The sequence below is a fragment of the Corvus hawaiiensis genome, chromosome 3 (assembly GCF_020740725.1).
Source record: "Corvus hawaiiensis isolate bCorHaw1 chromosome 3, bCorHaw1.pri.cur, whole genome shotgun sequence".
NCBI classification, from domain to species: domain Eukaryota; kingdom Metazoa; phylum Chordata; class Aves; order Passeriformes; family Corvidae; genus Corvus; species Corvus hawaiiensis.
The window spans coordinates 104,885,495-104,903,271 of NC_063215.1; the positions used below are offsets into that span (position 1 = coordinate 104,885,495).

The following is a 17,777-nucleotide window of genomic DNA, read 5'->3' on the forward strand; positions in this document are numbered from 1 at the left end:
CTTTCAGTTTTCAGGGATTCTTTGGGTTGGTTTTTTGCTTTTTTTTTTTTTTTTTTTGCCATGGGGAGAGTGGTTTGGGGTTTGATTTGGGGGTTTTTGTTCAGCTATCATAGAGTTCTTTTTTTAAAAAAGACATTCATGCCAAAGGAGCCAAAGGTCTAAATGGGCAGGAAATTGTTTTATCTGAATTTTGAAGTAGAAACGTTTGACTTCATAAAGAGTCTGATTGTTTGTTAACGAAAACTTTGAGTTACTGCTTTATAGCAAAATAAAATAAGCATTCCTGTTTGCTTTTTATTTCTTAATTAATTTTTTTTTAAAATCGCTGGTAGTCTTCTTCAAGATGTCAGAAGTGGTCTTTGGCTTTAGTTTTAAAAGACTTTGAAGTATTCTAAATAATTTAAATGCTTTTTCAAGACAATTTTAATCTACTTCTAGAGCAAAGATTATTTTTATTTTGCCATTGTGTTGGAAATTTCTTCTGTCTGTCCTCATCGTATGGAGATAAGCTATAATACCATATCAACACTGATATCTCCCCATGAGAGATTAAAAAAAATAATTAAGACATTTTGCACCCGCAGTGTTGATGACAGAGGATAATAATGTCTCTGAGCGATAGTTCTGCACGTGGTTGTCATCTTTTTTTTTGTTTAAATATATTGTAGTATTCTCTTATGTCTGCTGCTACCTTAAATGTCCTATCACACATCAACAGTGTGTTTGATTGGCACAGCAGTATTCTTCATGAGAGCCTGCAAAGCTTGTAAGATTCCAGTAGACTGTGGGGAAAGATATGCTCCAAGAAAAGGAAGAGGTAATAGTTTGTGTACTCTGTGTGAACTTAATTGGGCTTGTGGAATAGCAGTGGATATGAATTAAGCTTAGATATGCTTGTCCTGCCACTACATGATGGTGGTGATTCCTCTGTGATTCAAATTCTCATGAGCAACGTAGAAACTGAGAAGAATGTTCAGCATCTTAAGAAGTCTCTACAGAAAACTAATGAGATTGCAATTTTGATCTGTACCATAGTTTTAATCTTCATTTTTTCATAGGAGGCATGAAGATGGGATAATCTTTTTAAATGCATTTGGGGAACGTTGGGTTGGAGGTTTCCTTTAACAGAAGCCAGAAATACATTTCAAATACCTTCTGCATCCATAGTTACAGCATTTGGGACAGAGACTTTTTAAGACCATCCGAGCTGTCAGTAAAACAGTAGTTGCTGTTGTAGGGACCTTCGAAGGTCAGTGATTAGTATGTCAGCATTTGAATTGGCATTTCTAAGAGCATGAGTCAAAAAACATCAGGTGATATTTGCCATTCCTGATGCAAGACCCTGGACAGGATTAGAAGGACTAATATGAAGTCTATATTGCTTTGTTTCTTTTTTCTTTTTTCCCTATTTTGTTGTCTTGCTGTGGTTAGCCACCCTTCTCCTCAATGGAGTTGAAAAGGTCTGACCTGCATTTTGCAACTTGATATTCACAGCCCACTGCAAACATTATTTCACACCTGTTCCTCCCAGTAGTACATATGAAGTCAATAGCATCAATAAATGACAATATCCAAGGAAGCTCTGCATAAGTGTCCCAACCACCATCCCTCTCTATCTCTGCCATATCCCTTTCCAGATGCTTTAAATTCCTAATGAGGACCACTGGAATAATACATAATTGTGGGTAAACACATTCTGCTCTTCGGTGGTGAACTGGTGAGTGGGACACACACCTGCAGCCTCAATCTACAACAGAATTGCTAGGCTATACAAAGACTAGTGGTGATTTTTGTGGTGATAGTGATTGGAAGCCTCATATGGGAACCTTCAGTGCAGTGCATTACTGCATTACGTGACAAAAGTACCTCACAGCTTCAGTTCATTCTTGCTTCTGTTTTTTTCCCGTGTCTTGCTTAGGACGAGGATCTCATTATGTTAACACCGGGACAAAACAGGTGGCCTATGCCCCATAAAACTTAGAAAACACAGATAAAAGGCAAATGATCTGTGCATATAGAGTGTGAAACTGCTGGTCAGTGTGAAAGAAAATGGTCTCGGCATCCTGGCAGCTTAGTGCTTACAGCCTTCTTGTACATAATGCCAGGAAGAGAAATTGTGGAGAAAAGTGAAAGGGCTTGGTGGAACTCTCCCAGTGAGGGGTATACAGAAGAAAGCATAAGAATGTTTGTTTCTGCATATAATAAGAGAGTAGTAGACGCAGACTTGGAAAAAGGAGCTGACTGCTTAGTACTGAGTGAGAGATGACTGAGGAACATCTTGAAGGAATTTAAATCAGAAAATAATTTGTAGCGTAGAAGAGGGAACCAGCAGCAGAGTTGACAGTGTCTTCTAAAATAACTTCATAAAATAGAACTTCTTATTGATCAGTAATCAATATATAACAGAATGAGTTCCACAGAAAATGTTTAATCTGCATTTGACTGCAGTAAAGCAATTAACAAAGGTGGCAAATTATTTGATAAATAACTTTCTGCAATCAGACAGACTTAAAATAGCATTTGTGCACCTTTTTTAATTACTTCTTTCATTGATACAAGAATGAAGAAACTTTTTTTAGTAAGGAATGAGAGAGAGGATTGAGTCCTTACAGCCTTTTTGCTTTCAGTATCTCCCTCATGAATCTTGCCTATTCAGTAGGTTAGAAGTGAAAATTAATAAAAAGTAAGCACTTTGGGAATGAGCCTTCTATCTTTTAGATTGCATTTTAAGAGTGACCTACCCCCCAAAATGGGGAGGGGGACTACTACAGATGATCTGATTTTACACAGTAGCCCAAGATCAAACAAATCTGTACTTCTCGGAACAGTTCATCTGCATAATGGAGATTTTTGGGGCTGAGCTGTGCTCTGCACAGGTGCAAGGAGATTAGAGAGAGAAGTGCCCTTTTATGTGCTGAGTCTGGTGCCCTTTCACACTAAGTTAGTTTAATTGAGCTCATAAGCACACGTGAAAGGGATCTCCTGTGTATCAGTAAGTGCTGGCAGCCAGGGCTCTCACAGGACTCTCTCTCACGTGCGTTGAACTGGCATCCTGAGTAGGCTGGGGCCAGCTTTAGCTTTGTTCTGGCACCAGGTGGATCCTCATAAGAAAAGTCCTCAAAAGTTGTACTCTTTGGATATACTAATGCAACAGCTAGTGTTCCTGAGTATTATTTTAAAATAGACTCTTATCTTAAGAGTGGGAATTTTGAGGAGTAAGATTGTCTAAATGCGTTAAACGGAATTTTTTTCTCTTGAGCACATCACCCCAAACCTTTTCATTTTCTCTCACTGATTTTTCAAACTGTGCCAATTTATTTGATGTGCCTTCACGTATATATGTTTTCAGTGATGAATTTAAGTATAATTTTATCTAATTATATTGTAGGTGTTCCTCTGCATTCTTTGAGGAAGAGAGGTCAGCATTAAAACAGAAACGGCAGAAAATCAGACTCTTGCAGCAGCGGAAAGTTGCGGATCTTTCACAGTTCAAAGATCTTCCAGAAGATATTCCATTACCGCTTGTAATAGGAACAAAAGTCACAGGTAATTTCTTAAAAATAAACAAAAAAGCAGCCAAGTGTGTTTTGCAAAGATTTTAGTAAGTCATAATACACTTAAAGCACATAATTATTATAAATGTAAAACATCAAAAATTGTATGGTTTTTTGTTAGTTCATTGAGAAGGTGCTTGTGAAGGTTAGGTAGTATTTTTAAAACAGTGATAAGGTTTTGAGGTGCAAACTTAGTATGGCTTATTATTTCTGCTGTTCAAATTGTAGGGTTTTTTACACGTCTAGTATATCTAACAAATTTTGGAGAGAGAGAGAGATGCTTATTTTCAAAACATTGAGTGTTGTCTGAGTTTAAAATCTGACCTAATATAAAACTTGAACTTCTTCCATAAATATAAAACTGTCTGTTTTGAAACAGATATACAATTGATATTGCATTGTAGTTAGACATGTATGCTAAACATGACATTGCCTTACTAAAAAAGCTTAACCATAACTGAGGAGGGAATGTTGTTGAAAACATTCCACAGGTTTTGTCTAGTTTTTTGAAATTTTTAATTCCTCCCTACTGTCTGATTTTGGTCCAGGTGCTTTTCACTTCAGCATGTCCTATTCAGGCCACTACTGTTTGTTGCATTTTTTGTGTTCAACAGCACTGCCCTTAGTTCTTGCTGAGGAGCAGGTGTGCAGCACACTGCCTCTCCTCACTCTTCTAAACCTGTATCCTTGAGCTGCCTTTCACACTGTCTTTTGCTAAATACACAGTCATCAGAGGAGGTGTTCAGAGAGAAATGCTGTGCAAAATCATCTGGAAATTGATTTTTGCCTGCAAAATCTGTCTGTCAGAAGGTATTGGGTATGAAATAAAGGGAGTTACATAGACAAAAGTGTAGTGCTAAGGATTAGATTTGGGAAATATTTGACCTGCAAACTTAAATTTTGTAAAAATTCGGAAATATTTCTATTACATACTTTTTTTTTCTGAGTTTGCTTTTTTTTTTTTTTCCATTTAATCTGTGGGCTTTAAGTATACATATACAGAATTGCGTGCAAAAGATGTAATAAATCTGTTTTTGTTATTTGTATCATAGCATTGCAATATTTGGTTTCTTGGTTCTTTTGTTGTTTTTTTAAGCACGTTTGCGAGGTGTCCATGATGGTCTGTTCACTGGACAGATAGATGCTGTAGACACTCTTAATGCTACCTACAGAGTGACTTTTGACAGGGCAGGTCTTGGAACACACACAGTCCCAGATTATGAAGTTCTTGTAAGTATTAATGACACATTCTAAAAGTAGCTGTAATAAGAAAATTAAATAAAAAATTCCACAATGATATGCTTTAATTAAAAATAAGAAAATAGAACATATTACACCCAGGTGGTATTGTCATAAAGTGGAAACAAGCGTAACTGATGCATGGGAAGTTCCAGGATAATGAACTTTTACTGCTTATGGTTTTACAGAACAGGATAACCCTCTATGATTAAAGCATAATGGTTCAGGGTGGAATAATTTAGACCAACCTATAATAGACCAACTATTATAGGCTGTTATAATAGCCTGAGTTCAATATGAAGAAATACAATGAGTAGTATAAGATCCCAAAGAAAAATCTGCAATGGGATTCTGCCAGGATTTGCAGAAATTGTTTAAGAGACCTTGGCCCTTTGTAATGTGGTAAAGCCAGGAAAGGCCTATGGAAGTTGCAAACAAGTATTATGAGTTGATTGAACTTGATTTTGAAATTTCTTGTGCTAATGAACCTACCTGGGAGGATATTTTTTTTGGTCAAACAACTGGAGATTATTTCCCAGCTCCTAGGCTTTGTTCCTGCCACACAGTCCAGCCTAGACTGCAAGATTTCTGGAGGACCTCACTTTCTTTTGTATCTTATGTGGTGTTGGATCTACGTAATTCCTCTAGTCTCTGCCATGGTCTGAGTTTGGAGCCTCTGCTGAACTCCTGTACAGTAGTTTGTCTGCCAAAAGTATTTTTGGAAATCTTCATGCAGGTTTTATTTGCTGGAATGCCGGAACACTTTGAAAACTCCAGCAATACATTAGGATTTTGAAGCTCCTGCCTAAACCAAAAGCAAAATGTTAATCTTTTCATGCTGTTGGGTTGGGGTGTGGATGGGCACGGCTAGTCCAGATTCCAGAAATAAATTATGTGTTCCAAAAGGGTAAAAATTCATCAGACACTGAAGTATAGCCTTCCTTTCCCTGTCTGGCAGAGTAATGAGCCTCATGAAACCATGCCAATTGCTGCCTTCGGACAGAAACAGCGGCCTTCGCGCTTCTTCATGACTCCTCCCCGATTGCCATACACACCTTCACTCCAGTCTCCAATCACAGTAAGTTTACGTTTTTTCATGTGGTATTAATCACTGAAGTATTTTTAATACATGTTGAAGCTGTTACCTTAAACAGTTTTTGAGGTTAATTTTCCGAGGTTACTTAGCAAGATCAAGATTTTAGCAAAGCCCTCTAAAAAGAAGCTATTAATTGAAATGTTTTATCCTTTATAGGACAGTGATCCTTTATTAGGACAATCTTCATGGAAAAACAAAATTTCAGGCACAGATAGTGAAACACTAGGAGGCTTTCCAGTAGAATTCCTCATTCAAGTGGTAAGTGTTGACTGCAGCTCTTAGTTTTGTTCTTTATTGTCCTTTTGTGTTTATTCTGCCAATTCTTCTGCAGTTGAATGGCCTTTTGTTAGTTTATGACAGATATGGTAATATCCAAATTAACTTTTGAAGAGATGTTAATATTTGTTTTTATTCTCCCCTTCTTAATTTTCACACTTGTTTATAACCTTTGAAATATTGTGCTTTTCAGACCACAGAGGTCTTCGAAAGTGTCTTATTTTCCCAGCTCTACCATTTTGTCTTAAAAAAGTATTATTTCTACATGCAAACCTTAAGACTTTTTTATTTATTTAAAATATACTTTCATTGTCCAAAGAACATTTGCCTATATGCATTATTATACATCTTCTATGTTATATAATGTCCTACCCTCTTGGAGAAGAAAAGCAGCTCTCATTTCCATGCAAGCAAACCTTCATGTTATAGATAGCATAACTACATAGAAAACACTTTTTTGTCTTCACCTTTATGAAATAATTCCTCAGTGTTTTTTGTACACCAGTTCAGAAGAGCACAGACAAGTAATGTTAGGAAGCTGAGCTTCACTGAATATTAAAACACACTGAAGCGTTTTCCAGAATGATGGAAGAGTGTAATTGCTCATGTTGGCTTAGCTTAAGATCAGTGATTGAAGCCTTTAACAAGGAAAGCAGTTTTGAACATGCCAAAGGAGATTGGAATGATTCATGTTTAAAATATTAGGAACTGAGAAATAATATTACTGAATGCTCAGATTTTAAAGTCTGTGTAATTGGTCAAAAGAATAAATTTGTGTCTGTAGCTCACATGACGCTCACATTTGGGCCATTCAACATAATGCATTTTATTTGACAGAATCATCTATTCAGCTTTTTTTAGAGGAAACTTGTATGAAGCTCATTTTGAAAATGGTAGCTTGGCATCTAGCTTACTAAGAAAATTTAAAATAGACATAGTTGCTATAACATGAATTATGGTAAAATTGAATACACAAAAGATACAGTCTTCATGCAGCTAAATAGTATCTGCTGCTGTTCTCCTATATGAGTCACAGAGTATGATCAGTGAAACTAGGTAACTAAGGTGTATTGAGCTTTACAACTACTTAGTGACCTGTTTATGATACTGTTTCTGTATTTTAAATATGAAAACGTGATTGTCAGTCATGTTTGATTGTATATTACTGCTCAGTATAAGGAAATCTAAGTTTTGCAAGTATAGGCCTCTTGCTTGTATTACAAATGGTGGCATTTTACAAAGATACCACATAAATATGTATTTTTGCTTGAAGATTTTCAAAATACTTTGAACAAAATCAATCCACAGATTTTTGGCATTTGTCTATTGAGCAACAACAAAGAATCACAGGGCTTAAGCATTTATGGAAGGAGTTGAAGCATTATTTTTAAGAATCAGTTTTTTAATTAGAAGTTTGAGGAGGTACTGGAATTTGGTGCTGTGAAATACATGAGAGTGGTGAATGCTGATTATTGATTGTGCTGTATTCACCAGTACAGATGTATTTCTATGTTAAAGGTCACTGCTCAGGATGTTCTAGCTTTTCTGATACACTGGTACTTAAAAAAATCAAAGCCCTTTTTTGATTTAATGGTTATTCAGGAAGTAAATGGTCAAAAAACAATTGATTCCAAGAAAACTTTCTGGAAAACTATTGCCAGGCAGTTATTTATAAGACCACAAAGAAAAAATTTTATGGGAAGAATTTTGGACAAAACAGAAAATACAGAACACACCTTGAATAAGGTTTCAACCCAGCCCCTTATTTCCCTTTTCTGAAATTAATTTGGAAGAAGAGGAAGTGTATCCAAAACCACATGCAGAGAATGACAAGGAAATGTTAGGGGTTATTCTCTTTACCTATAACTTTCAGTTGCAAACATCAGGACTTGTAATAAGTATTTTAATCATTGTTCTACACTTAGTTTTTTTAAATCTTTTTATTAATTACTACTTGTTACATTTTGACATCTGAGACTGTGGACTAACAGGTATTAGAAAAAGACTGGCTCAAAAATTAACATGATATTAAGAATAAAGCCAGCAATAAATGAGTCATAAATTTAAAAAAACCTTTCATGCTTAATTCATTATGTAATGCAGCCTTAAATATTTCATATGCTATGTGGCAGGTCAAAATCGATAGATTGCATTCTTACATTCTAGTCGGTATTAAAATTTAGAGGGTGTTTTTTCAAGCACTGAGCTACAGCTTTTTTATTTTCCTTCCTCCCTGCTTCCTTCTGTGTTTTGGGGTAAAAAATTCGATTAGAAGGCAGCACTGTAGGACAAAGCAGATGTTGGCAGGGTCGCTGCATGCCCGGTAGAGGGAGTGTGGTGATGCAGCACGGGCACAGCACTGACCTGGTGTCTGCATGTGAGGAAAGCAGGCATCTTCCCGACTTAAATGCAGGAGGAACAATCTGAAAATGGGTACTCGATTTTTGACTGTTTTCTCCTTATGAAAATTTTGAAAATATTCCATAGTAAGTTATCCTACATTTCATTTTGAAAGGCTCATTTTATGTCTAACAAATGAAATCAGAAGTGAAAATCTAGACATTCTCATTGAGTTTTTCCTTCATTTCTTTTAATGTGAAAAAGCATTGTACTAAAAACTTGTTTCCAGTTTATTGAGAAATATAAATTACAACAGTAAACAGGATGAGTTATGCTGAAAATAGAGCTGTTAGGCAAGAATTTCTCGAGACAAATAGGGCCAGACTGAATTACAGCATTCACTGATGATACTGGCAAATGAAAATGGAGGTCTATGTAAAAAAGTGTACCCTTGAGAGAAAGTTGGTGGGCATGACAGATTCCATGAAAGTCACAGTTTTGTTAGAATCAGATTATCCTGATCCCTGGAATGTATCTTGGAATAGGAAGAATATAATAGAAAACCCAAGCTCATCAAATGGAGAGCTAGCACTGTGCATCCTCACATATGTCTGCATGCCAAAGTAGAAGTTAAGAATCAAATGCCTTGAAAATTCAGGGAACGAATTATATATTCTGCATTGATTTGGGGACTCATCAACTTCATGAAGGAGAAGAATGTGTTAGGCCACTGCTGGATAGTGATGACAGCAGAGCTTGACAGGTAACTTTTTGGCAGCAGTGGCAGATGGTGTACAGTGCTTTTCTTCCTCCCAGGTGTTTTATTGGCAACATGAACACTTGTGTGGTGTGTTAGAAACTAGATCAGAGAGAGAATCCAGCTCACAAGTAACAATTTTAAACCTTTTCATTCTTGTCCCTTCTAAATTTATTTCTTTATCGTTATCTCTTCTGTGATTGGGTTCTTCATGCAAAATGCAAAGGGCAAAAATGCAAGTGCTGGCTCAGCACAGGCACTGGGGGACAGCACAAGGACAGAAATGAGCAGCTGGAACTGGGAGGCTGATAACCCATGCAGTGTTGCCTCTGCAACATGCCTCTGACCATGGCTCACCATCAGCTCATAAGATGCATCTGGCAGAATATTTGGAGTAGAAAGAGAGAAGTATTGATGCCATTTTACAGGTTTAGTTTACAGATGTGTCATTCAGAATACTGTTACAGGCTTCCTGTGCTCAAACACAGGAAAGATGCCAGTGAATGGAAAAAAGATACAAAAAGGGTCACAAAAGTTTAAGAGATGAAGATCCCTTTATGGAAATAGTCTGGAAAGGCTCAAGTTGCAGTTAGTCCAGTGGAAAAACAGTGGGGACGAGATGCTTCTATTGTCTCTGAATAAACAGGGATAAATACAAGGAGAGAACACTATATTTAGCTGAGAAACAGGTTTGGCTGTTTGGCAATATGGAACAAATTGCTATGAAGTGAAAAAGAATGCATTTAGCATGGAAATTCCCAGAATATTCCTCATTAGCTGAAAGAGATCCTGGAACAATTTTCTGATTAGAATTTCTGAGAGCAAGCAACCTGGCTGAATTAAGACTGAACTTAAAAATCACAAAAGGGATTATATATAAATCAGATGTATGTTGAACTAGGAGTTCCTATTTCTCCCAGTCACATATTTCACTACTAGGATGGAGTTAACCCCTCTGGAATTCATAAGACCTGAAAATTTTGCTCTGTTTACTCCAGTAATAAAAGTGTTGCTGGTTGAAGTGAAGCTAGGATTTCTCTCAGGGCCCTAGAGTATGAATAGTTTTAGGAGTGATGTGTGTGTTGAGAATGCTCCCAGTGATTTCCACTTCAGCCTGCTAGGTCCCCAGGGCAGGAGACACAGGGTATTCCCATTACAAAAGAGGGAAATGGAAAGCCTGGAGTTGTTCTGTATAACAGATCCAATCTCTATACCGGGTTTTACTGCAGGAGTTTACACAAAGGGCTGGTGCTCAGTCGAGGGCACAGGTGAGAACTGTGTGGAAAAAAAGATGTAGTAAGGTGAGTGATACTAATTGTAGTATCATGACCGTAACAGCCTTTGCTCTCCTTCAGCCTGTAAAAAAAAAAAGGTTCTTCAGCCTCTAGCTGGCCATAAATTATACTGGTCTTCCTATAGGGAATTTCAGCTGATGGATTTTAGCTCTCATCAATTTAGGGCACTTGAAAATGCTTTAAAAATCTCTGGAAAGTCTATCATTTAATTTTAATTAATTTTTATTTCTGCATCTTAACTTGATCAACAGCTGAGAAATAAGTTTTTAAATTATGAAAGAAACAGGTATGGTTTTTTATCTTGAAGTTCTATGGCATTTCAAAACTGCTTAAGGACCTATTCTTTCTAAAAATAGTTCCTTTGTTTTAGACCAGGTTATCGAAAATCCTTATGATCAAGAAGGAACACATCAAACAATTGAGAGAGATGAATACGGAAGCAGAAAAGCTGGTGAGAATGTTCTCTTTTTGGTTCTTAAAACAGGATATGCTTTAGCAGCTAATGCAAATAAATACAATTAGGAGTGTAGTCTAAATAAAACCTGTATTTAATACTTTCTATGACATGAAATGTCTTACTGTTTTTAAAGACAAGTCAGAGAGGTCAGTTGCTTCAAATATGATTCTCCTTTGAAAGCATTGTGCTTTGGAAACTGATTAATGTTAACATTGGGACAGCACATGTCAGTTAACACATAAAGTAAGGAAATACTATGTACTTTGAGAATTTGGAGTACAAGCTTATATGGTAAAACATTTATGATAATACTGTTTTGCAGATGGTAGGTGCTTATTATCTCAGCTTTCTGGTTAAAGCAGTTACTCACTTCAGAGATTTTCTGTGTGAAGCTCTGTGTGCCCTTGACTGGCATTTAAAGTTACAGTACCACAGCAGCTACTGCATAGTTAGCAGCAGCAGCAGAATAGTTTTTCTTGCTAACTTTATCTAATCAGCAGTCAGTAAATCAAAATTATAAGAGTGGCTCTTCTACCACCCATGGCTATAAATTGAGAGCAGAAAGCTCTCAGTCTCAACTTTCTGCCAGCATCCATCCAGGCTGTTGTCTCTGCAGCATCCAGAAGGTTTGTGGAGAGGAAGAGGGGTCTCTTTTATTTCTTGAAACAAAACAGTTGATTTTTTTTTTCCATGTGAAATAGTTGAGTGTTGAAAGATGTGATTTATTGTGGTAAGATTTCTCTCTGTGCCTTCAAAGATCGTGTGCATGTGTGCATTCTGTTACTCCGCTTCCTACTGCCCCATCCCTGTCTCTCTGTAATTTTCTTCTATGCCATGATGTTGTTCTTCAAACCTTGTGATCATTTCAGTTACTGCATTATTTTTCCTGCACATCAAATGTTTTGTCTTTTAATTTTGTGTGTTAGTAATAAACTAGATGCAAAGAGAAGTAACTTTAAAACATGTCATTGCAACTTGTAACTCTGATAATGAAAAATTACCAACTCTTCTTAAACAATTTTTTTGGAGATATTAGTACTTTTGCATTGATGAGGAGATCCAAAGGAATGACAGTAGCCTTCCTCTAGCAAGAACCCAGATGTTATCTCAGCTCCCAAGTCCTAAATAAACTGTATTGTTACTTTTCTTGCTCTTCTTATTCCAGAAAATTGAAAGAGCAAAAAAGCAGTGGGAAGGGAATCTAGAAATAGATGCTAAATTTGATACATGTTAGCTCAATTGTAACCTGGATAAGGACTTTGAGATACTTTGAAATTCTTCCCTGCTCTATTTCCTTTGTAAACCAGCAATCATAAAGCACCATTACTATTGAAGGCTGTCCTGATAAAAATAGAGGATGTGATACCTTCCTATTGGGCCATATTCTTAGCCTGTCTTCTAATCCTCTTTGTCCCTTGGCAATCCCATCTGTGTTTGTGCCACTGAGTATGTGATGCTTCTCCTTTAAAATATATTTTCTTTGAATGAGAATCTTTTTCTGGCCCCAGTTCACTTCAACATCAATAACATACCGGAACATGAATAAAATTGAATCCTTTGAGCTTACTCAGGTGTACTTTAATTGCCAGACTTTGGTAATAATTCATACAATTGTCATTTGATAATTGTTAGAGTAACACTGCTGTTTGGTTTAAAGTAATCCTTTTATGAAGACTTCTGTTTAATGACTGATTCAATATAGAAATAAATGGAACTGACAACAATCAGAAATGGTACTGAATGTAGGCCATTATTATCTGGCAATAATAATAAATTTAAATTTACACAAGTCAGGAGATGCCTTCAGAGGAGATATTAATATATGCAACTGCACTTTTTCTGTCTCATTTTTCTTGGCATCTCTATATTAGTCTGAGTTGCAGGCTATAAACAAATTACTGTGTACATATAACAGTAAACATTTGGATAAACAAATATGAATTAAAAGGACCTGCAATAAAAACAAGGTAAGGGTAATGCTGGTTGTCTCAGAGAAGCATTTAGATCCTTGGTGACCTGCTTCCATCTACTGAAAGCTGTCCATCTTTTGTCTGCCAGTTTAGCTGTTCATTGGTGTTTCCAGGTCTTGGGTTGTGCCCAGGTCAGAAATAGTCCTGGTGCTGAGAAATACTTCTTTTGTCATCACTAGCATGGAATGCCCTTAGCCTTTCCTCTCCAATACAGAATTCACAATTGTCTGCAGCTTTCACAGCTAACCTGGAGTAATTCAGTCTGCTCTAGGGGAACTGGTCACTGGAGGAGGTCTGAAAGATTCGATTTTGGATGTTCCAGAGCTGCAGAAAGTATGCCAAATTTATACTACTTTCCAGTGCATTCTGAAATTATGGTGTTAGTTTAAAGCCCTGTTAAGTTGGTATTCAGATTTGTAAGTCCCTGGAGATCATTTCAGTGATTAAGTTTAATGGGGAGCTTTAAACTGAACTCCTAACTGAAACCTTTTGAGTTTTTGACCGGAATCCTCCTGATGAAGGCTCTCTTGACTTGCAATTGCTTTATCTTGTGGTGTGAAAACTACAGCTACAAGTTTTGATTGTAGGAGGTACCTGTATCTCAGTCTTGTGGCTGGGACTACATTGAGCTTCTCTTGCAAGAGGCAACTTGTAGAGGAAATTTTGTAATATATTACATGTTTTGTTTCAATTTCAAAAATATCACCCAAACAACATCAAGCTATATTCTGAAAAGAGTGTAAGAAAAATGATACTGTATTTTGGTATTTATTCTTTTTGTGGAAAATTGTGCTTACAAAATACTGTTACCAAATATAAACTCTAGTAACTTTCTTTTTTGGCAGAACTTTTAGCTGTAACAGAAGGTATGTAGCACTTAGTCATCCTCAGGTGACCAATAACTTACTAACCAAATGTGCCTCCCATCCTGCAGCAGAGGTGGTCGAGGCCATATTGTCCTGTACTGTTCCTCTGCTGGCAGGATAGTTTTCTGCTCAACCAGTAGAGAGAAGCCATGCCCAGCTACTGGAGAAATAAGCAGGTCAGACCACAGTCATCTTCTGTAGCATTTACCACCATAGATTATTGTAGCACTTCAAGAAGGGAATAAAAGTATGGTTGTTACCTACACATTTTCCCTTGGAGTTATAAGTAGTAATATTGTGTTTTAATATTTTGTATGTTAATGTTTTTCTATTTGACGCTGGGATTTCAAATATCTCAATATAATTTTCAAGTAAAAACTCCTTTTGATGAGTTCAAAATCTGTAACTGTGTAGTATTGCATTAACTTTAATATGTTTTGCGTTTTCCACAGAAATCCTATTCCATGCCAATAGGCATTGAGTTTCAGAGGAGATATGCAACTATTGTGCTAGATCTAGAACAACTAAACAAAGACTTGAATAAAGTTTTGCATAAAGTTCAACAGTATTGCTATGAGGTAAGATTTTGCTGGAATCTCTGTGTACTTGGAGGTTTTGCTCAACCTAAGTAGAAAATAGAATTTCCTGGGAGTAGGGCATTAGGTGGGGGTCACACTGAAATGAAGCTGTTGGTAGCTGTACTGGATTCCTTCTCTGTGTCTGCCTTTGAGCAACAGATACTTTTCCTGATACCTGTTCTTAAGTAGACATATCTAAAGAACAAACACTGTGTACTATATACACATGAACTGTCTTTGAAATCATCTCATTTCACACATCCACCAGATGCAAAGGACTTCTTCACTCTTAATTTCTCCACACCATATCTCTGCAGCTTGCTCCTGACCAGGGCCTCCAGCCTGCTGACCAGCCCACGGATCTGAGGCGCAGATGTGAAGAGGAAGCTCAGGAGGTTGTCAGACAGGCAAATACCTCATCAACGGGACAACTCTGTGTTGAGAGTGAAAATTTAACTGATCTTATCTCTAGACTTACAGCAATATTACTGCAAATTAAGGTAAAAAGTTTGCACAAAACAGCTTCTCCCATACAATACACAGTATTAAATCTTTGCCAGTTTTTGTGCTCAACTGTGAGAAATACCAACTGTGAGATTTTTGTTTTCTTCTTCTACAGTGTCTAGCAGAAGGAGGTGATCTGAATTCTTTTGAATTTAAATCACTAACAGATTCATTAAACGACATTAAGAATTCAATAGACTCCTCAAATATCAGGTATTACTTTTTGAATATTTAATTCTTAATTAAACACTTTGTGATAGTAGGCAGTTCTTATTGTATTTTAGAGGTGAACATTGATTATAATTAAGGTGTTTAATCTGGTAACTTCTACTTATAGGAAGGGTCCCATCTAAAAGGGGGGCTTCTTATAGGGAATGTGAAATGAGCAGTTTTCTGTTTGAACCTATCAGTGAAATAACATGTTAAAAAGTGATAAATTGATGCAGCAATAAGTAGACTTTCTTGTTCTTTAGTAATTTATGACAGCTAAAAACTTACTTTAGAACACTGTCAGATTTTGAAATCCCACTAGTAATACAAGTATTTTACACCAGAGAACAGCACCATTTCAGTATTCTTTTGGCATACTCAACCTCTTGTCTATAAATGTCAAAAGGTGGCATATGAGACAATTAGAGGTTCTGAGCAGCTTTCATTGGCAAGATTTTAAGCCAAGAAACAGAAAAGTGGCCATGTTGTGCTGGATCAAAGGCCAAGCTAGTCTAGATGGGCCATTTTTCAACAGTTGTCACAAGCAGGTGCCTGAGGAGGCATCATAAAAATAGCAAGAATGTGGTAGCAAGAGCATAGTGATACTTGTCTGGAGTACCCTCCAGCCTCCAGCAATTTGTGACCAGCATTTTATGCTGCTAAATTAAGTCGTTTAGAAAATAAACCTAAATGCAAAGTATTTTTTTATATCCTTACTACTTGTATTGCTACATAATAATGGGAGGCTGTACACATGAATTTTTAAAATTTTTTTCCAAAGGTAGTAGGATGGCCTTTTGATTTTAAAATAGTTACTGAGAAATGCTGTTTTATAGCATTTTTCATTAGGAAAAACAAAACCAAACCTCAAACGTTAGTGAAACTACTTTATAATCAACCCTGCAAATTGCATATTGGAATTGATTCAAGTCAAGGTTGATGTACCCAGCAAAGAAAGTGATGATGTTTCCATTTCATGGTACTTATTTTGGCCATTTTAGCATCTCTTCATAATACTTTAATTTCACTAACTCTGGTCATGTTAAAACCTTACTTTAAGTGCCCAAGTCAGTAACTCTTGATTTCATGCAGCTGTTTGTGCAAGTTCTGTTTTCCCATATTTCTCTGTCAAGTTGCATTTGTGTGTTCTGCTCTCAGATTCATCTGAATTTTTGTACTGGCTGTGTTCACCTCTTGATTTTTTTACTGTAGAGATATTCAGACACAACTCTTACATATGGGGTTTAACACTTCTTTCTTTCCTTCTTTTCTTCCCATAGTTGTTTTCAGAATAATGTTGAGATCCATGTTGCACATATTCAGAGTGGTCTGAGCCAGATGGGAAATTTACATGCTTTTGCAGCTAATAACACCAACAGAGACTGAAAACTTCCTTTCAAGTGTACAGCAAGTAGTTCTGGAAAATCATCTTCCTTTCTATAGGCTTCACCAAATACCCTAACTGCCAGAAGATAAGGGAAGAGAAAACCTCTCATAAAGGACCCTTTTAAATATATTGTATCTGCTTCTTAAGGAAACCAGCACTACTGGCCAGCGTTACGTTAGATTTCTCCATTTGTTATTCACATGCAGTAGTTTTGCTGACTGGTAATCTCTTAGTAATTGCATTGATTATAGTAAACTTGAAAGCATACTTTGGTATAATTTGAACTTCATTTTTAAAAGTTCAGATTAGTTCTGCACACCTCTTGCTGTTGGATCTCCTGGTATGTTAGAAGTGGCAGAGAGGAAATGGCTCGAGTTAGTAGCCACATGGCAGGTCTTTGTTGTGTAAAGCTACACCTCTGTGTAGGTCTTGAGAGCTGCCAGGTCAGCCCTTGGGAAGCCGAGTGTTCCTGATCTAAGGAAGCAGCAGCAGGGTACAGCCAGCAAACATAAGCTGTAAACTGGAGGATATTGGGCAGGTCTATCAATCAGTCAATGTCTTGTTGGAACTCTTAATTTATCATAACTTATAGAAGGAGTCTAATGAAGGAATATAAAATGTAACTTTCCAGAAAGAGATTGGTTATGGCTTTTTCCTTTCACACAGGGCAAAAGAAGTGCTTTAGGTGGTATTTTATATAAGTGACTGGTTCAACTTATTTCCAAATTCTTGTTTGTTTGTTTTGCACAAGTTTTAAATTAGATTACTGGTTATTCAACAGTACTCAGCATATATAAATATGAAGATTTTTATAATTAAAGATAACCAGTGAGGTAAACTGCAAAAATAAGAAGTGATAACCTGCCTATACCTTTTGGAATGTTAATCTTGTAAAAAGTGTGTATTGGTTTGTTTAAATAGTCTTGTAAAGCTTCTGTGTAATGAATTGTTTCCAGATATCAATTTTCAGAGATAGCTGTAGAGATGTTTTTGATTCTTTTAGATGCCTCATTAAATAAGGTCTTTTATATGTTAATGTATAAAGAATATGTAAACAGGATTATTTTCAATTTTAAAATTTTGTATAGTTTAAAGATGCTTCTGTATTCTGTGTTGGTATTGTGCCACTGCAAAACTTTAGTGCAGAGTTTATATTTAGCTAAATTTGTTCTGTTAATTAAGAGAAATGCATAAATCTTTTATTCTCAATGAAATTTGTAACTGAATAAATTGACCTATGAGAGTTGA

The 17,777-nt window shown here is 36.4% G+C and overlaps 1 protein-coding gene across 1 annotated transcript in view; it reads left to right on the forward strand.

Annotated features, from left to right (window-relative positions):
- The window catches only part of LIN9 (lin-9 DREAM MuvB core complex component), a 39,045-nt gene extending 21,268 nt beyond the window's left edge, over positions 1-17,777 (forward strand). The window contains exons 7-15 of the mRNA XM_048299299.1: positions 3,389-3,546; positions 4,651-4,784; positions 5,752-5,871; positions 6,046-6,147; positions 10,928-11,008; positions 14,303-14,428; positions 14,746-14,928; positions 15,048-15,145; positions 16,423-17,777. Of these exons, the coding sequence (XP_048155256.1) occupies positions 3,389-3,546; positions 4,651-4,784; positions 5,752-5,871; positions 6,046-6,147; positions 10,928-11,008; positions 14,303-14,428; positions 14,746-14,928; positions 15,048-15,145; positions 16,423-16,528 (1,108 nt within the window). The 3' untranslated portion in view covers positions 16,529-17,777. The remainder of the gene's footprint in view (positions 1-3,388; positions 3,547-4,650; positions 4,785-5,751; positions 5,872-6,045; positions 6,148-10,927; positions 11,009-14,302; positions 14,429-14,745; positions 14,929-15,047; positions 15,146-16,422) is intronic.